The sequence below is a fragment of the Monodelphis domestica genome, chromosome 3, assembly GCF_027887165.1.
Source record: "Monodelphis domestica isolate mMonDom1 chromosome 3, mMonDom1.pri, whole genome shotgun sequence".
In the NCBI taxonomy this organism is placed as follows: domain Eukaryota; kingdom Metazoa; phylum Chordata; class Mammalia; order Didelphimorphia; family Didelphidae; genus Monodelphis; species Monodelphis domestica.
Genome location: NC_077229.1, coordinates 324,163,212 through 324,185,702, shown reverse-complemented (window position 1 = coordinate 324,185,702; position 22,491 = coordinate 324,163,212). Strand labels below are relative to the sequence as shown.

Genomic DNA, 22,491 nt, shown 5'->3' with positions numbered 1-22,491 from the left:
TCTCTCTGTGTCTGTCTCTGTCTCTGTCTCTATGTCTCTCTCCCTCCCTCTCTCCCCCTCTCTCTTGGTATCATTGGGGTACAAACTTAGTAGTGGAATTGCTAGGTTGAAGGATATCCACAGAGTTTATTAGCTTATTGGGCACAATTTGAAATTGCTTTCTAGAATGGTTGTAGCAGTTCAGAGATCCACATTTTATGAAAGAATTTGCTTCCCTATAGTCCTTCCCATATTTCTCACCATCTTTTTTTGTCAATTTAGTCAATCTAATGGGTGTGAGTTGTGGTATCTGAGAGTTGTTTTAATTTGCATTTCCCTTACTGGTGATTTAGAGTTCATATGGCAATTGATAGCTTGGATTTCTTCCTCTGCAAAATGCCTTGTCATATCTTTTGACCATTTAACAACTAGGATATAGTTGTTATTCTTATTAATTTGACTCTGTTCCCTATATAGCTTAGGAATGAGACCTTCATCAGGGAAATCTGATGCAAAGATTTCCCCCCAATTTCTCCATTCTCTTATAATTTTAGCTGCATTAGTTTCATTTGCGCAAAAATTGTAAAATAGTAGGCAATCATTCTTTATTTCTTTTGATTTAATCACCACTTACCTAGTTGGAATCCCACACTGTTTCTACAGCTTTCTGCTCTCATTTGATTTCTCTGATCTTTTTCCATCTCTACCTTATACTGATATTTAAACAAATCCCCAAGCTACAGTGCCTGGAACACAATTTCAGTGCCTCTTGATTGTTCCCCAATTCCTAAACTTTATAATCTCTAGAAAGCTCTTCTTTCAAACAATCAGCCAATGCAATTTTTTCCCATCATTTCTACAACCAAAGCCTAGAAATAGTATATTTACTCACTCTGCTTGCTCAATAGCTGAGTCATTTCCCTTGCCTCCCCTCCTCCAAGCAGATCTGTTTTATACCTATTACTAAATTGAACTTGTGCTCTTGAAAAAAGCCTTCTTTTGGCAAATACCCTAACTGTTTCTCAGCCTTCTTTTCCCTTGACTTTGTTCTTTATTTGGCTGCCAATATACAACACTGCTATCTCTAATTTAATTTTTTCCTCCCTTCATTTTTACAGTTTGTGTCTTTCTGTTCTTCTTCATATTTGAAGTCTCTTTTGCCATTTCCTCCACCCCTCCCCAGACCAATTCGATCAAATACAAAAGCAAAAGTGTTATATATAGGCACTATTTTAGGTGGTAGGAAATTAAAGTGGGGGAAAAATCAGTCCCTGTCTTTAATGAGCTTAAGGACTAATTAGGAAGTGAGGGAGATGGGACATGTACACAAATGAGCATGACACAAGACCTAAAGTGTGTCAAGAAAGATGAAAAGCATTTGCTTTCAGAAAGGGAGTTGAAATGTGGAGAAGTTTCTTTTAAAAGGTTGCATCTGAGCTGGATCTTTAAGGAAGAAAAGGGTTTCCAACAGGCAAAAATGTTAAAGGGAGATCATTTAGATTTGGGAGATGGAAATATGGAAGTGAGACATTACAGAACAATTACTAGTTGAGTTTATCTAAACAAGAATCCTTGATGGGAGCCAGCCTCTGACCCAAGCCTGAAAGCACACATACTCAATCCAGTATTCCAAGGAAAAAGGCCTACCTCCTCCCTACACTAATGTTTAATAGTCACCGCACAAGTGTGTATGTTCACTTTTTTCTGCCGGACTGTGCCTAGGTTACTTTACTTAGTTGCTCCACTATCCAAAATGTTTGCTTGCAGAAAAACTAAGAACTTGTCTCCATCTAATTCAAAGAGTGAAGAAGCATGTTGTAGCTTCAATCTTAATATAAAACTTCTTCCCCTCTGAAATCCAAAGGTTGTCTTAGGTGCAAAAAAGGCATACAAGTTAATAATGTCCAGAGTGTTACTGCTATTCCTGTAAAGGATGGATTGAACAAGGGAGAGAATGGAAGAAATGAGATTATTATAATGTAAGCAGTGATAAAAGCAATATGAAAAGAGAGTGGGAGTCTAAAGAGTTATTTTCTTTGTAGAATAATCAGAATCTGGCCATTGATTGGGTTGGGAAGAAGGAAGGCAGTATGGGAAGAAAGATGAAAAAACTAGGTAACATTGAGATTTCAAGCTTTGGTGGAATAGATGGTGCCATTGCTTTAGAAACAGTGGTGACGGGATCAGGGGCAAGTTTTGTTGGAGAACAGATTATTGTGTATTTTTTATTTTTAAGGTGGCAAAGATACATCCATGTGGAGATTCCTCAGGGTAAAAATATGGTTCTATCCTCAGACAGAGCCCCTCTAATGTTTTATCAAGCTCACCCATTCATATAGCTGTGTCACCTAGGGAACTATCATAAATGATAGAATTTTTTGTTTTTACCCAACTATGTTTTATATTTACATGGAAATATTAGTACTTTAAACTTAATATGCCACAAACTTAAATCATCTATTTCCTAAAACTGCTGATTATGCTGATACAATATTCTGGCTTGGGTATGTTCCCTCATTTTCAGGTTCTTTGTCTTCTCCCCTTGCCCCTTTTTTAACCTTTACCCTTTGTTTTAGAATCAATACTGCGATAAATATGATAATCTAGGTGAAATGGATGAATATTTACAAAAATACAAAATGCCTAGATTAACAAAAGAGGAAATAGAATATTTAAAATTTAAACCCATCCCAGAAAAAGAAATTGAACAAGCCATCAATAAACTCCTCAAGAAAAATTCCACAGGGCCAGATGGATTCATAAGTGAATTCTATCAAAAATTTAAAGAACAATTCATCTCAATACTATACAAACTACTTGGCAAAATAAGCAAAGGAGCCCTACCAAATTCTTTTTTATGACACAAATATGGTGCTGATACCTAAGCTAGGAAGACTAAAAGCCAGAGAAAGAAAATTACAGACCAATTTCCTTAATAAATATTAATGAAAAAATCTTAAATAAAATAGTAGCAAAAAGACTACAGCAATATATCACAAGGTTTATTCACTAGGACCAGGTGGGATTTATACCAGGAATGCAAGGATGGTTCAATGTTAGAAAAACCATCAGCATAATTGACCATATCAATAATCAAACTAACAGAAATCACATGATTATCTCAACTGATGCAGAAAGGTTTGGACAAAATACAACACTATTTAAAACACTAGAAAATATAGGAATAAAAGAACCTTCCCTCAAAATAATAAGCAGTATTTATTTAAAACCATAGGCAAGTATCATCTGAAATGGGAATAAGTTGGAAGCCTTCCCAATAAGATCAAGAGTGAATCAAGGATGCCCATTATTACCACTACTATTTAATATTGTTCCACCAACGCTCTCTCTGGTCAATCATGAGGATCCGATGGCAGGACCGAATCACCAACCAGGAAGTCCTCGACAGAGCCAACTCCACCAGCATCGAAGTCCTGGTCCTCCAAACCCAGCTACGATGGTCTGGACACGTCATCCGCATGGACCCACAGCGAATACCAAGACAGGTATTCTATGGTGAACTGTCAGCTGGACTCAGGAAACAAGGCCGACCAAAGAAAAGATTCAAGGATCAGCTAAAGTCCAACTTGAAGTGGGCTGGCATGACACCAAAGCAACTAGAACTCGCTGCCTCTGACAGAAGCAGCTGGTGAACCCACATTAACCGTGCCGCCGCCACCTTTGAAGATGAGCGACGTCGACGTCTTGCCGCTGCGCGTGAACGCCGACACCAGGCCACAACCGCACCTCCCGTAACAACTGGCATCCCATGCCCCGTGTGCCACGAACTGTGCGCCTCAGCCTTTGGACTCCAAAGCCACATGAGGGTACATCAATAGATGATAATGCACAAAGACAATAGTCATTCTCGATCACCGAGAGACTACCACTATTTAATATTGTACTAGAAATACTAGCAGTAGCAATTAGAGAAGACAAAGAAATTGAAGGAATTAACGTAGGCAATAAAGAAACGAAACTTTCTTTCTTTGGGGATGATATGACGGTACACTTGGAGAATCCTAGAAAATCAACTAAAAATTAGTTGAAATAATAATTTTAGCAAAGTTGCAGGATTCAAAATAAATCCACATGAATTATCAGCATTTCTATATATTTCCAATGAAATTCAGCAGCAAGAGTTAGAAAGAGAAATTTAATTTAAAATTACTTTAGACAATATAAAATACTTTGGAATCTATTTGCCAAGACAAATGCAGAAAGTATATGAATAAAATTATAAAACACTTTTCACACAAATAAAGTTAGATCTAAACAATTGCAAAAACATTCATGGGTAGGCCAAGCTAATATAATAAAAATGACAATCCTACCTAAGTTAATTTACATATTCAATGCCACACCAAACTACCAAAAAACTATTTTATAGAACTAGAAAAAAAATAGCTAAATTCACCTGGAAGAACAAAAGGTCAAGAATATCAAGGGAACTAATGAAAAAAAAATGATGGATAGTGGCCTAGCAGTACCAAATCTTAAACTGTACTATAAAGCAGTAATTATCAAAACAATATGGTCCTGGCTAAGAAATAGAAGGATGGATCAACAGAATAGATTTGGTGTAAATGTCCTCAGTAACCTAGTGTCTGATAAACCCAAAGATCCCAGCGTTGGGGATAAGCACTCACTATTTGTCAAAAACTGCTGGGAAAATTGGAAAACAGTATGGTAAAAATTAGGTTTAGAATCAATACTGTGTATTGGTTCCAAGGCAGAACAGTGGTTAAGGGCTTGGCAATGGGGATTAAGTAACTTGCCCAGGGTCACAGAGCTAGGAAGTGTTTGAGGCCAGATTTAAACCCAAGACCCTCCTGTCTCTAGGCCTGACTCATACCCTGAGCTGCCCCCTCAGCTTTTTTTTTTTTGAGTATTGTTTTCCATCATGAAAAAGTAAGCTTGATGGTAGAGACTGCCTTTTTACTTGAATTTATTTTTAGCAAATATGCTTAGCATGGTGTCTGGTATTTAGTAAGCACTTAATAAATGCTTGTTGCTTTATGCATGGAAAAACATTATTCTGACAAGTCCACCGGCTCCAAATTGCCCAAAGGATCCCAAGATACAACAAAAGGTTAAGAGTCTAATTCTATACTATTATCTAAGTTGGCTAGAGCAGAAAGTGTCAAGAAATGATGTTTTATCAATCAATCAATAGAGTCCTAGGAGCTATATGGATTTCTGCATATTGAAATACTTGGCAACAAAATGAGGATTTGAGTCTTTTTATTTAGTAACACAGAATTTCAACAGCAAAAACGTCAAGACTAAATTTCTAAATAGAAAATGGAAGACACAAATACAGACGTAACTATTCTAATATTTCCTCATATTCAGTCTACAAACTTCGATCTCGAATACTTGCAAGGCAATTCTAGTTGTTATAAATAAATTTGACATTTTTTTCTACTTTAATCATTTAACAAAGAAAAACATTCTAGCTAGTCCAATCAATTTGGTGCATTCATGCAGACAATTATATAATTCTAAATATTCCTTGACCAAGATGTAAAGAACAAAATGTTTGAGGTGAACAAAACAAGCAGTAATGATTCTAAGACTTATTCTAGCCAATTTTTATATGTGACATTAAAATCGCTAATTTGTTCTATCAGAGTTCAAGTGTTTCTAGTACAACTCATACACTTGGCTGATACCGTGTTAAATAACAAAATAACAGAATGTGATATTTATGATGTAATTTTCATATGTTATATTACAAAAGGTAAGATTAACATCAAAGTTAAAAAGTCTATTGGCACAAAGTCAAAACAATCTAACACAAAAGAAAATTTATTTGTCAATGTTATTTTAGGTGTACAATTTTTACCCTTCTACATTCCTCCTTATATGAAAACATACAATGCATACAAGTAACACTATATATTTATAATTTTAGCAATGAGGCTTGAGAATAAGTGACATACTGATGCCATAAAGCCAAGCAACTGTATCTTAGCAGGTCATTATTGTTTAATGACTTCACATATTCAAATTTTGTTTGGCAGGTTTTTTTTTTCCAGACTTTTTTCATATTAAACTGTGCAGAATGATAGTAAGTATGTGGCATGGTTAAAAAAGACATAGTACTAAGAAGTCTATCCAACAACTCTCTTTTACAGAAAAATATACTATCACACGAAAACGTTAAAAAATTTCAAAATACAACATCAACTGTTAGTGTTTTAAACAAACCAATTGATCTAGATGCTTTTCCTCATTTAACCCACCTTTTATAAACATATTCAGTTCCCACTGTTTGAAGAAACTAGTTCTAATTTCTTCAAAGTCCTCCACCGGTCCTTTAACATAACATTTGTTCGATTGAAGAATGTGTAACTTGAGAGAATTCTCTGCCAATTTCCTTCTCCATATTTTCTTACCCCTGATTTCAGTTTTTGGTCTTCATCCCAACTCCATGCCTTAAAAAAAAATAAAGAGAAATAAGCTTACACTATTGTTTTTAATTCTTTACTATATGTATTTCTAGATTCTATGTTGCACCACTACAATCCATTTTCAACTAGACAATTTTACAATAAAAAATTTTGACTAAATGTATTGAAACTGTAATTCCTCCAGCAGAGTATTGTTGGAAGAATGTTGACTGTTATTGTAATCAACAAAGACCATGACCGTAGTAGATTAAAAATAAAAAAAACAGAGGGCTCTACATTTAAAATTCTTAAAACAAAACACTCAAACAAAACAAATTATATTGTAAATCTGAAAATAATCTTTGAAATCACAAATGTAACATTTATGATCTCTTGGTTCATATTTGGAATGAACAGTTTAAAATCTTGTTTGAAGAAATAGTAATCTTTGGCTACAGATCCACCCAAAGCAAAGATGATTACTTTTTAAAGCAATAAAACAGATTTAAGAAATCAAGCCTTCAAGCAACTGCCAAAATTTTTCCTTCTGGTAAAAAACAGTACAGTATAATTCATTCACTTTCAATACTCAAAACAAAGGATTGAACTAATTTCATTATTTCAATAGTGGCATATTGTTCACTATTTTAAATCATGTAATTTCTCCTTCTTTATCCCATCCCTCTGTATGTGGTAAAATATTCATAGCAAATAAAAATGAGAAATTTTTTAGTATTTTCAATCAACAGAAAAAGCATAAAAAAATTTACCAAAAGCAAGTTTATTAAATATTGTTATCTGGCACTTTCCCCGATCACCTGTAAAAAAACTTTTTAAACATTCATTTTTAAAAAAGAAACAGTGAGTTCCAAATTCTCTTTCCTTCCTTCACTCCCTCTTATCCCTCCCCTCTTCCTGAGAGAATAAGCAATCTGATCTTTTATATTGAATTTCTTTTAAAAAATGATAAATTTTGTGTTCACAGATCTTATAATCAGTTACTAAAAATATTCATCCTTAAAGTAACCAATACACACATTTTAGCTAAGAGGCTCTCTCTCAGTGCTAGAAAGGGTGATTATGAAAGAATATTCTTTGAATTGTACTCTTGTTAGTAAGTCCAGATCTATAGTAATTCCTTCCTATATATTTTTACCTGGAAACAACCAAACATGTTTACAAAAAATTGGTAGGCTGGGGGGGCCGGGGAGGGGCCCGCTGGGTAGCTCAGTGGATTGAGAACCAGGCCTAGAGACGGGAGGTCCTAGGTTCAAATCTGGCCTCAGTCACTTCCTAGCTGTGTGACCCTGGGCAAGTCACTTGACCCCCATTGCCTAGCCCTTACTACTCTTCTGCCTTGGAGCCAATACACAATATTGACTCCAAGACGGAAGGTAAGGGTTTAAAAAAAAAATTGGTAGGCTGGAAAAGGGCTAACTGGCTAAACATGGAGAATAAAACATATTACCTCACTAGAATGGTACTCTAAAATGAAACAGTAACAGACAAGAGTATTTTTTAAAAGAACTTCATTGCTTTAATGAAACCAGTAAGGAGAGAGGGGTTTTCTGTTTCCAAGAGGAAGAATTCAGAGGCATTTAAAAAAACTTACATTTTAAAAGTATCTAGAATAATAATTACTACTGAACTATTGGACCACTTTCTTACTTCCAAATTTTTTTTAGAATTTATATATAAATCAAAGGCATTAAGAAAGCATCAAAGGGGAGCAAGCTTGATTTGTAAATGATACTGTACTACAGACTTTTGTAGATGGAAAAGAATGGAAGGTGTAAAGAACACAATATCCTAATAGAGGAGTTGTTTATTGGCTATTAAAAATATAATTCAATAGAGCAAGATGTTGCTTTAAACTGCTAAAAATATATACAAACATTCATACAAGATTCCCTGAAAGATGTAACAGAGCTAATTGACTCTTGGATCTCTGAAATGAAGGCATAAAAAACCAGATGAATGCTTGAGAAAGGTGTTTGCCACCATCCTGGAAAAATTCTAGTACATAACATCAAAAATCAAAGAAATATTCCCTAGAGATGGCTGTCCTTTATATGCTCCTGCTACTTGTGGATGACAAAATGAAGATTGCTCAAACCCTGAATACAACTTAGCCTCATAAAAAGATCAATAATCTTTCATGAGTTCTGACCAGCTAGCTACACTGGAGAAAACAAGTGGAGGAAGAATTTCTGTTGTTCAAACTACAGCAGATGAGTGAATGAACTATCCACAGAATTTGTCCATTAGGAAGTATCTGGAACAATAAGCAGAACCCCAGAACTAAACAAAGGAGAGAAAAGCAAACTGAATTAAGTATTTCAATTAAAAAGCCCAAGTTAAAAAACAAGTAATCTGATGATGATGTATGGCGGCAAGTCATGGGCTGCACTTATTATTAATCAAGAATGGCAATATTTAAAGTATGTTATCAGAAAGACTTACAAGCAAAAAAGATGGGCTGATCATTTGACAAGTGCCAAGGATCAGAATAGGTTTTCCATGCAATGTCAAGAGAATGAGGAAAACTATCAGTAGCATGCCAGGTGGGCCCACTGTGATGAATATATGGAATGACATAAATAAGTGTCATATAGAAAAAAATCCATGAACTTCATTGGAAGAGAACTGATAAAACCAATAATTTCCTAACAAAAATTAGACCTTTTGTTTTGGTTATATATAGTAGTTAACACAAACTTTAAAACCCTTTTCTGTGATGATTTTACCAAATATTTTATTATGAATGAAAATCAATTAAAAGAAAACTTTTATAAGAAAAAATATTTAATAAGAAAAGACATTTAATAGATGAATTTGATGAACTCTATAGACTGTCAACTAATTCCTTTCTTGTTATGACAAGAACTACTGGAAGGGTATCATTGTGAATAATTATTTTATTTCTCACCTTTAGGGTTATTTTAATACTATTACTGCATGAAATCTCAGCAGGTATAGAAAGAGAATAATAAGACCAAGTTTTTTCAATCATTTTTCATTACTGTTTTTGATTGAACACTTAAAATGTTTTAGGGTAAGTAGTCTTTTGTGTATGGAATGGGTTTTTTTTTTGTAGTCTGGTGAAACCTATTGATGCTTGTTATAATAATGTTTTTAAATGCACAGAATTATAAGGGGAAACGATTATTTTGAAGAATGTGTTTTTCCCATCTAAATTCATGGACTCCTTAAAGGTTATTTATGGATGCCCATCACCCCTGAGAGTCCTTTACCCACACTATGAAAAGATGTTTTTGACAACAAAGATGGAACTCTATAAAGCAAGATTAGCATAACATATACAAACAGATGTGTAGATTATACTTCTAGAAAGAAAACATGTCCCAAATAACTGACTTGACAATAGTTTTGGAAAAAAAAAACTCACTGGTAAATTAGGGACTGTGAATAGTTTTTCCAAATCTTCTCATTTGTTTTTAGATTTCTATCATCTTTACTACTTTTTAGAAGAATACTGTCAACTCAACTCTGAAGATTAAAAAACAAAACAAAACAACCTTTTCATGGCCCAAACAAATTGGAAACCTTCATTCCCCACAACCACTTTAATCTTAATGGCACAAATTTTATGGCATAACAATAACTATCAAGAGTATAATATATGGGAGCAGCTAGTGTAATATGGCTTGGTGGATTGTGAGCCAGGCCTTGAGATAGTTGGTCCCACTTTTAAATCTGGCCTCAAGATACTTCTTAGCTGTGTGACCTTGGGCAAGTCACTTAACCCCCCTACACTCCCCCCCCAATTGCCTAGCCCTTATCCCTCCTCTTCAGTCTTGGAACAATATACAATATTGATCCTAAATACACAAATTTGTACCCAATATACAAAACTGATTCTTAAAAAAGTGTAACAAGAAAAAATAAGTATAATAGAAATTACAAAAATAATTAAATATTACTAAAATAGTGAGAAATGTCACAATAGGGTGGCAGAAATTATATACTTCTAATATAAAAATGGGTCAAGGGAAAATTTTATTTTATTCCTAACATTATTTTCAGCATTAGAAAATTACATTCTGGTTAATTATGAGAAATACTAAGTCTTTAAAAATATATTTATAACAACAAATACAAAACTTGTGAGTTTTCACCATAATTCAGAAGCAGGAAATTCTGCTAACTTCTACCAAGTAAGAAAGGCCCTGAGCACCAGATCGTCAAGAGAATAATCTACCGACAGTCATTATAATCAACTATAGGAAGGTTCCTGACAGACGGATGTCCATGGGGTGATGAATTCTTTAGACATATTGACTCATGGAGGAAGGGGTGGGGTGGGGAACACACAAACTGCTTTTCAATCCCAGTGTACTAAGCTTTATCAGTGAGGATCATGGAGAGGAGTGTGGGGCTAAAAATCAAACTGGATAGGGACATTAATTTAACTGCTGATATTGAACAAATTGACACATTGGGGGGAACTAAATTGTGGCTATGTTGAACATCTTGCTATAAATGGACTCAGAACATATGACATTGTAGCAACAGAAGAATGGGCCAGAGAATTTCCTTAGGTGAATGCATTAGTAAAGTTGGTTTCACAATTGTCCCAAAGATGAAAAGAAATATTTCAAGTAGACAAACTTGGTGATCTCACCTTGAACCATGATGATTACAAGAGGAAAATAAGTAAAAAGACAATTAGGTAGACTGTAATCTTATGCAATTTTATGCCAACATATTGCAGATGAGAGAGAGATAAGTCCTTGTCCCTTCTTTAAAAAATTTAATTATATTAATAGAATTTATTTCCATGTATCTTAGTTTCTTCTTCCCTTACCCATACTATAGAAGGGATCACCTGGAAAACAAATATGTATATATATACATTGTGTTTTGTGTTTCTACTTTTAAGTGTGTTCTCTGTAGATGTATATCCACAAATTATTCTTCAAATATTAAATCTGTAGCTGTATATAAAATTCTTTTAATTCTACTATTTGACTCTTCGTTGTCTCGTGCAGTTCTTCCGAGGTTGAAAAAAAAAATCTGCTCTAGAGGTCATCCCCTTGATTTCCAGTGTTTTGCTACCACTAATCTCCTTAGGAAATAGAGAAAGCAATGGCATTGCTAGTGCATGACATTAGTAACTTACATCTATTCTCCCAAATACCTATTTTATCTTACCAAACCTTTATGGTCTATGCACAATATGAAAATAAAGTTACCAAGGTACTCTGTTGGTGGTTGCAGCCTTCACCCTGGGATTCTAGTCAGCCAGATTCCTACTGCAGATCTCAGGGCAGTAGGTGAAGGAGGGGTGTTGGATCTTTCCCTTATACTAGAGAATTAGACTCTATCTGTATCCTTCAGGTTAAATCAAGTAGGAGACCTGTGACTGTCTTGTTGAGTTTGGCTTTCTGTCTATTTTGTATATTTGCGCTTCTGGTTGTTTCTTAGCTGTGTGTGCTTGAGCTTCTCTGCCCTCTGGAGGCTTCTTCTCAGCATTATTGATAAACAGCATTAAGCTAGTTGAACTGACCTGCAGAGCTGAATGTGCCCCGAGGCCAAAACTTCCAGAGGCAGAGGCCTAATATGGAGGTGTAGTGGTTGAAGCCTGCGACCAGCCTGCCCTCTTCTCTGCTTCTCTCCCCCAGCTGCCTCCTGGCCAGCTGTGGTCAGAGCCCTGAGCTTGGTGTAGTTGTGGTAGCAAGGCACTCTGTCCTGGTTGGAGGCCTCCACCACCTCAGCACAGTAGGTGGGGCAGAGGCCCTGGGCCCTTCCTTCTTTCTTTTCCTCAAACCCCAGAATTCAACCTTCTCTGCATACCTTTTAAGTTGAATTGAGCAGGAGGGCCCTGCAGCTCTGTCTTGTTGAATTTGGTTTTCTGTCCCCCTTGAAGCACTTTGTTTTTGATTAGTGCGGAAGGGTTTTCACAGAGGAATTAACTTTTGCTGCTTCTAAACCACCATCTTGACCCCCCCCCATGAAAATGAAGTTAGGCAGGTCTTCACAAATGATTTTCTGGTTGACCACATTTTAGTAGTCATGTGGGCCCTGCTGCTTTTTTCTGTCTATTTCTCCTCTAAAAATGGTTCAGCAGAGCAAAACTTAAGCCTTAAAATGCACCACAAAGATAATTTTGTTCCATATTGTGATCAACAGCAAGAAAAATGTAGAAAAGGTAAACACCAATCACACAAGATTAGAAGTTATGGATTGCTACTGCCATGACAATTGTCATGGCAGACAGATGGTAGAAAATTCAAAAAATATAGAGAAAATTTCCACATGTTTTTGTTTTGAATATTTTGCTGACAAAGCATTAGAATATTATAGAACCTCCTGGCTAAAGGATGTTTATTTCTCAATCTATGGCAAGCAGCTTTATGAGCATTTCCTTATTTTCTTCATGCTGAACCATTTTGGGACTTCTCCATTATGCCTGTCTGAGGTATCTCCTCATCTCTGCTCTTTAGCTTCCTTATTGTGTTGTCTTCTTCCATGAGATTGTAAACTCCCTAAAAGGAAGGGCTGCCTTTTTATCAATGTGTTATTAGAGTTCAGCTCAGAGTCTGGCACATAGTAGGTGCTTCATAAATGTTTATAGACTATTATTGAAGAGATTGTTAGTCTACTAATATCACATATCTTGGATAGTTGTCACAGATGGACAATGTATTGGGTTCAGAAATGAATAGGAGTAAGGTAGCAAGTAGAATATTTAGGAAACATACCAACATTTTCAAGAACTCAACTTGCTTCTTACCTCCAAAGGCTCACCTTTTTAAAAAGTGATGTTATATTGTTGTGCATCACAGAACAAAACTGATCAAAGGATAAAAAAGGACTGGTGACTTTAGAAATTACATGGTCAGTATAAATAAGCTAAAGTATATTATTGTGTTCTATCTTATGTTCTCAAAGCAACTTAAAAGGCATTTTATCAAGGACATTTATGAGCAGAAGACAAAGAAAGCTGTTCAAGTGGTGAATACTGAGAATGCAGAGAAGAGCACTCCAATGACTGCAATGGCATCTATCTACAAAACAGGAAGAGATCCAAAGGAAGACTAGCAGCCCATTTGGTAGATCTGTGGAAGATTATTATGAATAATAACAATGATGGATAATAATGACATAAGAGTAGAAGGTACGGATGGACTGCTATTGCTTTCCTCTCTCCCTCTACTTCTACTTCCTCTCCTATCAGACTGTGAGAGCAGGGGCCACTGTTTCCCTTTCTTTATATCCCCAGCACTTAGCACAGGGCCTGGCACATAGTAAGTACTTTAAAAGTTTGCTTCCTGATGTTATTGATTATAACAGGGATTTATTAAGCCAAACAAAATAGTTTCTTTCTTTGTGTGCAAGTCTGTGAAAGATCTAATAAAGGAGTTTCTAAAATAGGTCTTTGTGAAAATGTTCGGTTCATTACATGAATCTGGATAAATCAAATTAAAGTTTGTTCCCTCTCATCCCTTTAGAATCACCAAACATAATAAATTAGAAGGCCAAGAAATACAATGTACTATACTTGGAGTCAAGAAGACCTGGGTTCAAATCCAGCCTTAGTCTCAATTTACTAGCTCTGGCACTTAGGATTTGGCTGTCTCACTTTCTTATCTGTAAAATGGAGATAACCGTACCTATTTCCTCAGGTTTATTGTGAGGATAAAATTATCTCATGTACATAAAGAACTGTGTAAACTAGAAAGTATTAGTGCTACTGTTTGAGGCAGCTGAAGACACAATGGAAAGAATATTGGCCTGGAGTTCTTGTAGTTGTTCATTTGTGTCTGACTCTTCATAACTACATTTGAGGTTTTCTCAGGAAAGATACTGGAGTAGTTGTGGTCATTTCCTTCCTCATCTCAGTTTAGAGTTGAGGCATCTGAGGCAAACAGGGTTAAGTGACTTGTTCAGGGTCACACAGCTAGTAAGGGTCAGACCTAGATTTAAACTCAGGAAGATAAAGTCTTATTGACTTCAGGCCTGGTATTCTATCTGCTAGTTGCCCCAAATTATCTCTGGCACAGCTTGAGTATCAGCCAGGGGACCTGAATTCAAATACAGTTTTGGACATTTGCTAGCTGTTTGATCCCAGAGCAAGTCCCTTAACTAAAGTTTTCCTTTACTATAAAATGTGGATAATAATAGCACCTATCAGTTCTCAGGATTTTTGCAGGAATGAAATATTTCAAATAGGAAGTGCTATATAAATGGTTATTCCCTTCCACTCTTCTCATTAACAGTATCAGGGAAGTCCTGTACACCATCTTCATCCACTAGATTAATTTCATAATGATATCATGTTAAAGCTTATCCTATTATAATAATGCTAAATTGTGATTTCAAATATGATTTTAATATTTGAAGTGCAAAATATACCTTCTCAGATCAACTTATCCAGCCTTAACCTCTCTCTAAATCTTCAGACTTGCATTTCCAGTGGACTATTCGGACACCTAGAACTGGATGTTGTGAGGACATATTAAAACTAGCATGTCCCAGCTCTCTTCTCTTCCTGACTTCCCTAATACTGTCCAAAGCAACATCAACTTCCTAATCACCTAGGCTTATAATCTAGATATCATCTATCTTCTTATCCAATCTGTTGTCAAGGCCTGGCAATTTAACCTTTGTACCATATACTTCTCTCCTCTGAAACTGCCACCATCCTGGTGCAGGCCCTCTTCAACTCCCACCTGGATCAATTACTGCAATAGCCTGCCATTCAGTCTCTCTGCCAGAAGCCCTCCTTATTCTATTCCATGTTCTATTCAGTTGTCAAATTAATCTTTCTAGAATTATGTCATCTAACCCCTTCTCTCCCAAATCAATTAATTCCAATGGCTCTTTCCAGGACCAAATATACTTCTCTGGTTGGTGTCCAAAGACCTTCATAACCTGGGCCCTTCTCACTTTCCCAAGTCTTTTTGTAGTTTACCTCCAGGTACTTTGGATTTAGTGACTCTCAATGGCCTTCTTTGCTGTTCTTCACACATTTCTTCCAACTCTATTCATTTTCACTGACTGTCCTCCCTGTCTTCTTTCAAGTCCCAGTTAAAATCCAACCTTCTGTGGGAAGCCATTCCTGATCCTTCCTTTAACCTTCCATCTATTATGTTTCACCCTCCACATTATCTAGTTTGTACATAGATGTTTTCCTGTTGTTTCCCCCACGAGACTCCTTGAGAGCAGGAACTGCTGGGTGCCTTTCTTTATAGATCTCAATGTTTTGCATAGTGCCTGGTATGAAGATTGGATTTAGCTATCTCCTGATCCTAACAATGAAGATACTTAGCTCTTTATTGTGAAGATAAAATTGTAATCTCTTGATTGTAACAATGAAGGTACTTAGCTCTTCCTTTATAGTGAAGCTAGAATTTTAAGTTACAATCTATTTTTAGATTTTAACTACAAAAAGGTGTTAAGTAACTACAAAAGGTGAACTTAACAAAAGAGGTGTTAAGTAACCCAAAAAGATAAAATCTAACCAAAGAAGGTGAGAACTAAAGAATGGGCAGTACTGGAAAAAACCATCTGCTGTGATTGGTAGACATGAAATTTAGGGGAGGTGACACAAGAGAAAAAGATCTTTAAAAAGAGGACCAAAAGGCAAAATCATTCATTCGGATTCAGATGGTCAGTGACCCGGGTTTGGAGTGAAGGATCAGTCACTCAGAGCTGAAAGGAAGACGGACATTCGGATTCAGACATTTGGATGAGTTTGGAACACAGTCAGTCACCTCAGGCTTGGAGTGAAGGATCAGTCACTCAGAGCTGAAGGGAAGACAGACATTCGGAGACAGTTAGTCACCCAAGCTTGGAGTGAAGGATGGAGGAGTGACTAGAAGACAGACTCTGAGGAGCAACTGGAAGACCAACACCCAGACTTCTTTTAGACTATTACCACTGGTGAGTGAAAAGCTGACTTAGTGACCCCACCTTTCTGGAAACGTGAAGTCTCCAGGTAAGGCCCATCTTCTTGAGACTCTCTTCCCCTGGCCGGGGCTTAGAGATTCTAACTGATATCAGAAGAAGCCAGAGTTTTCTCTCTCTCATTCCCTAATATCTTCCTTCTATTGTAAATATTATAAATAAACTATCATAAATTCCATTTACTTTAGTAATTCATTTTGGGATTTAGAAATAAATCTCTGGCGACCACCTAATATATATTTTCAGTCTCAACCACAATTAATTTGAACATAATTTTGGAGACCACAAAGGGACAGTTAGCAAACTTTTCCCGAAATTCTTCTCAAACAAAATTTTAAATATTGGATTTTTTTATAAAAATACAATACACTGATTCTCTAGAGGCACTTAATAAATGATCACTGATTGTTTTAAAAGATAATTTACTCAGTTCTTTTTGAGGGCCATGTTGAGATGAGTATATCTGAAAACATTATTTTCTAACTTACCTACGTGCATTGCCCATAAATATTTTTTATTTAATTTGAATTGAGAAACACCTACCCTCTTTGTTCTCCATCGTTTAGGTCTTTCAGAAGTGTTTGTTTCACTGTTTGCCTTGTTTTTGTCTTTAGTGGTTATTAAATGTTTTTTAATACTTTTGCTACTGATTTTAAGACTTTGCATGATCCTTTTACCTAAAAGAAGAAATATTCTTATTAAAGAAAAATGGATATTTACTTATTAAAGATGAATTTCCAGATTCATATTTTAATCTCACCATTGTGCAAAAGCACAAATTTACTTATTATTTTTCTAATTATTCAACTGTTTTAAGAATGCCTAAAGAAGAAATATTTAAGCCTTAAATAGGGAATTTCAAAGTTTCACAAATACATAAATTACATTATCCCAGCCAACCCCTTCCTCCCAACACTGGGAATTAATCAATTATCTTCAGGAAACTACTGTTATGTTTTTACAAAAAGCACAGTATTTGAACTAAGGACAGTTAATGTCTATGATTCCATCTGTGTGGGCATTTTCTTTACTAATACTGACTCGATTCCTCTATATTTTAATTGTGGCCAAAAAAAAAGATAACCTGTTGACTATTGATATTTTAGGCTTCTCCAAACTTACTTGGTCATTCCCCAGACGATTCCACCACTATATTTTTACTCTAAGTATGACACTTGGGAGGATTTACAATTGTGCTCTACTGGTAAAGCTTTCAAAAATCCAGGGTCACTTTCACATAGTAATAAAATAAAAAACACTCAAATAGGATGTTAGTAGAGAATTTAGGAGATATATTTTGCAAAAACCTAAAATATATTAACATTCTACAGATTAAAAGTGAATAAAAATTATTTTGATGGAAATGGACAGAAAAATGGAGGCATCTTGTCAGAGTAAGAAAAAAAAAAGCGTGGCACCAAAAGCCAGGAAACCTGCATTTTACACTGAATCTCCCATTGCTAGACTATTTGATACTTAACCAATGTGGGCCACATTTTCCTTTTCTGCCAAATAAAGGAGTCAAAATAAGATGATCTCCAAGGTTTCTTCTAGTTGTGAAATTCTATTATATTAGAAAACAATACTCACTTCCTTGACTCATTTTTATTCTTGTTTCATCAAAATCTTGGTGTTGAGAGTTCTCAAGTTTACTTTGTGACAAAGATAAGAGATTTTCATGAGACCTAAATAAGATAAAATGTTGAAGCTTATGGAAAGTTCCTGAATAAGGGATAGGTATAATTATGGAGTCAGTGGCTTTCTAAAATCTTTTTCACTTGATACTCTCCCTCCACTTCAAGGTACTTTGGATCTGTTGATCCTTAATATTTTACTAACACCAGGAACACTGCTATTGTTGTCAATTCTCTTTCTCACGAACCCCTTCTTCTAGCTAGGTTTTTTGTGATTTTCAAAAACTTTATATTTCCTAGTCACTGCAACAAACTTTTTTGTGATAATTCAAATATTTAAATTAATATGCTAATTCAAGAAATTCATAATACATAATAACTCTCAGTAACACTTAGGCAGTCTTCTTACATTGGCATGTATTTCCTATTTTTTTTTAGTTTGCTTTCTGATGTTCTCCAAATATGCCTTCCTCTAGTTTCTGGCCTCACTCCAGCCCACTGCCACAATTTCTTCCTCTTCCAGCTCCTCTCTCACTCCACTCCAATATTCTTTACTATTCAACTGCCTGGGATCCAGCCCCAACACAATCCCATTCTGAAGGTTCCTGAAACATAGGCAGGAGTGGAAAACTATACCGACGAAACTAGAATTAATAAGTACTGTATTAAAGCAAACTATGGAATTGTGATAGAATAATGTGATTTTATTCTGTGTCTGAGTGTCTTAACTTATTTCCTACAATAAGGAGAGTACCAAAAATATTTGGAACAGTAGTACAATAATGGGAACAGATAATTGGATGCAGATTCCTAAGGGGACTAATTTGAAAGACAACATTCATTTAAAAGTTTTGTCATAGTTAAAAAACAAAAAAGTTGCAAAAAAGAAACAAGTAATGGTTTAATAATTTACTGTAAAATGTAATGGACAAAACATGTAACTAAAATGGAAAGACTATGAATTATATAGATTCATGCTCTAAATTAGTGTAGCATCTTTTGAATGTAATCAATATCCAAGTAAAAGCAGCTCTAAGGCTTCTTTCTTGACATTATAAAGCAACACTATTGTAAAGGAACAAAACATGATATAAATAAGTGTTTCTCTATGCATTACAGAGGCAGATTTCTATTTTTTGATTTTGACATCAGGGCCCTGAAAGATTTTTGCTTCAAAAGAAACAAACTAAGAGCTTGATGTGAGGCTTATTATTATTATTGCAATAAAGAAAAATGTATAATGAGGAAAATAAACCAGGGGAAAGCTTTAATGGATCACTTTCTTTTAAAATCCCTTATCTTCCTGTCTTAGTATCAATTCCAAGGTAGCAGAGTGGTAAGCACCAGGCAACTGGGGTTAAATGACTTGCCCAGGGTCACACAGCCAGGAAGTATCTGAGGTCAGATTTGAACCCAGGTTTTCCAGAGTCCAAGACCTGACGTCCTATCCAGTGTGTTACCTAGCTGCCCCTGGATCACTCCTGAAACTCTACTAAGTAACTCTACCTAAATCTCAGAGAAACTTGTAAAAATCCACCACAAGAAGTTCTTTCACCAATCCTGATGAAGTCATTCATTCCATTTCTTTAACTTATTTAACAGTGAAAATGATAAACACATAACATTGAGAAATTGTTTATCTATCATGTGTGCCTATTCATCTGGCATTTATTAAATGCCTATCATGTGCAGTGTGTATGAACAGTGAAAGTAAGATACAAAGAAGAGCAAAAGACAGTACTTGTTCTAAAGGGGTTTAAACGTTAATGGAGGACAACATGCAAACAAGTTATATATAGGATATATATGCAATTGGAGATCATTTCAGAGGGAAGGCACTAAGATAGAGGAGGATTTTTAATAAGAAGATAGGATTTTAGTTGGAACTTAAAGAAAACCATGAGGGAGAGATGAGAAAGAGAATTCCAGGTATAGGAGACAGTCTATGAAAATGCAGAGAGTTGGTAGATGAGGTGTCTTGTGAAAGAGCAAAGAATAAGCTTTAGGAACACTTGAAAGGTAGAAGGAGGTCAGGTCATAAAGAACTTAACACATAAGATTTTATATTTGATCTAGAAGTCAAGAGGGAACTACAGGAGTTGACTGAATTGTTGGTATGGAATGTAGGTAGACATAAGACTTACATTGTAAGAATATCAGTTTAACAGCTGATGGTCAGGAGAGGGTTAGTTGAGGTGAGGAGATCATCAGCAAATCATTCTAATATTCTAGTTACTGTGCTGTGTTTAGGAGATTTATATTTTCAAAAAGCTTTATGTTATCTTGATATGTTTATAGTTTGTTAAATATAACAGATATCATCATTTCTATAAAAACCATACCAGAAATTGAATTCATTATCATGCTATTGTTTCTATGTGAAAATCTTAAAAGTTTTTAATGATACTAAATGTATTCTAATAGTGACCTGAAGGGTACATTATCAATTAACCCTAATGGTGACCACTTTAGGTCAGATGAAAACCTTGAGGTAGCCTTCAGTTTGCACTGTGTGTGGATCTAAGTAAATGAACTGGTAGTTGAATTTTATACCTCATTTATTCAATCCTTTCTGACTACATCTAGAGATTTTTCATTTCTCTTTTTTTGGGGATAATTTTTGTTTTTTATAAAGTTATAACATAAAGCAAACACTAAAAATTTGGATTTATTTAATCTTGAGACTATCATTGGATATGCAAACAAATGAAAGGGGGTTGGTATAGGAAATATATTGAGCAGGTTTACTTTGGAGTCTCTTAATCCTACAATTCTAAAAAGAATTGAAAAAGACTTTAATATCTAGTTTAATTTCCTACCCAACACAGGACTCCATTTGACAACATGAACAAACCAATTTCATCAATTTGGTTTCTCATAATCAAAAAAGGTTGATGACATAATTCAATGAATTTTTTAAAGCGATGACAACCTATTAAAAATTATATTTCTTAGTTTCATTCTTGTCCTCCTTCTCCTGATTGAGAGGCAACATCATATAGGGGACACCAAAGTACCAGACCTTGATGAAGAGAACCTGGGTTCAAATTCTGAGTAGGCTATTTACTAGCTATGTGACTATATGATATAATCTCTGAATCTTATATTATTCTTCTGTAAACTGAGGACAACAATACTTACACTACCTACCTCACAGTTATTGTGTAGGCTGTTTTATGAAGCTTAAAACCTAAACAAACAAAAGTTGTTATTATTATTATTTAGAATCATACCATCTGGGTTACTTACCATATCTTTAAATTTAGGACCAGGTCCTGGTTATTCATTCAATGATTTTAAAATTAAACAACGGAAAAAATGTAATTTCGTTTTACCTGGTTATGGATGTTGAACCTGCAGAAGATTCCAGTTTTCCATTCTGTTTGTCACTAGTTTTTAGAGAAAAAGAATGAAGAAATTAAAAGGCTTTCACAAGTACTATCCAATAGGAAGTTGATTTTTTTTTTTAAATTAGGGAAAAATAAACTTCTTGAAAACAGGGTTGGTGTACCAGCAGTTATCACTTAACAGATAATATTTATAATAAAGCCTCAAGTCTCAGTTCATACCTATTTTACATATTAGCACTTCTTACAATTCAGTTATATTATTTTAACTTGTTTATATATCCCTCCCCCAATTTCAAGCCCCTATTCTTTTGTGTTCAGTTCTTTGTTCCCAGGTTTTCAGATCCTGTAAAATTGGGCCCCACTGTGCCTGGTCAACTTTATTTTCAGCTATTCTTCTTTATATACTTTGTCACTCAGTCAGGCAGGTTTTAATGGCTAGCATCTTACTCCATATTCACTCATGCCCTTTGCCTTGCATTTGGGGTTCTTTTCTTTCCCCTATAAAATTATTTTGCCAGATTGACTTTAGTTAAGTTTAGTTTAATTAGCACTGTTTTATTCTTGAAAAATTTCTATGCCAGTGGCTGGCAAATGCCTGGCACATAGCAAGTACTTTACTAACTGTTGCTGAATTGAATGTAATGAAGGCCCACATCACATGATTAAATTAGAAGGAAAACAAAACTGGGAGGAATATCCAACATGCATAATAGAATCAATACCAAGCAATACTCAGGAGTGATAGGCTAAAGCTATCAAAAATAGCACTGAATACGGATAAATATAAAAATCCAAAGTTCAAAACAAATCCATTGTCTTAATACATTATAATTTGATAACTAAAAAAAGCAACTCATGCAAAAACAAAAAACAAAAAACAAATCCAAAACAACCTCAGTGGTTACTAGAATATATCAAAAGTAGGATAAAGCCAAAAAGGATGTAGCAATTTTTGGGGTAGGAAAAAAAAATTAAAAAACAAAAAAATGGGACAAGTAGAATCTATGAATTGGGGTATAGATGAAAAAATCAAAGCATATAATGCAAATGGAATAATATAGTTCTTTAAGAAATAATGGATGAGGAATTCTGAAGGAAAACAAAACCCAAGATTTATATGAACTATGAAATCCAGGAATACATAATGAATAAAATAAAGTAAATGAAAAGACCTAGTAGATCTTAAGATCTATGAGTGAA

The 22,491-nt window shown here is 35.0% G+C and overlaps 1 protein-coding gene across 2 annotated transcripts in view; it reads right to left on the bottom strand.

Annotated features, from left to right (window-relative positions):
• Nucleotides 1-5,206: 5,206 nt before the first annotated feature.
• TERF1 (telomeric repeat binding factor 1) overlaps nt 5,207-22,491 on the bottom strand; it is a 43,091-nt gene continuing 25,806 nt past the window's right edge. For both annotated transcript variants that reach the window (XM_007486972.3, XM_007486973.3), the window contains 4 exons: nt 21,277-21,330; nt 17,898-17,992; nt 16,851-16,984; nt 5,207-6,419 (listed from right to left, as the gene is read on the bottom strand). In XM_007486972.3, the coding sequence (XP_007487034.1) occupies nt 6,243-6,419; nt 16,851-16,984; nt 17,898-17,992; nt 21,277-21,330 (460 nt within the window). In that variant the 3' untranslated portion in view covers nt 5,207-6,242. The remainder of the gene's footprint in view (nt 6,420-16,850; nt 16,985-17,897; nt 17,993-21,276; nt 21,331-22,491) is intronic.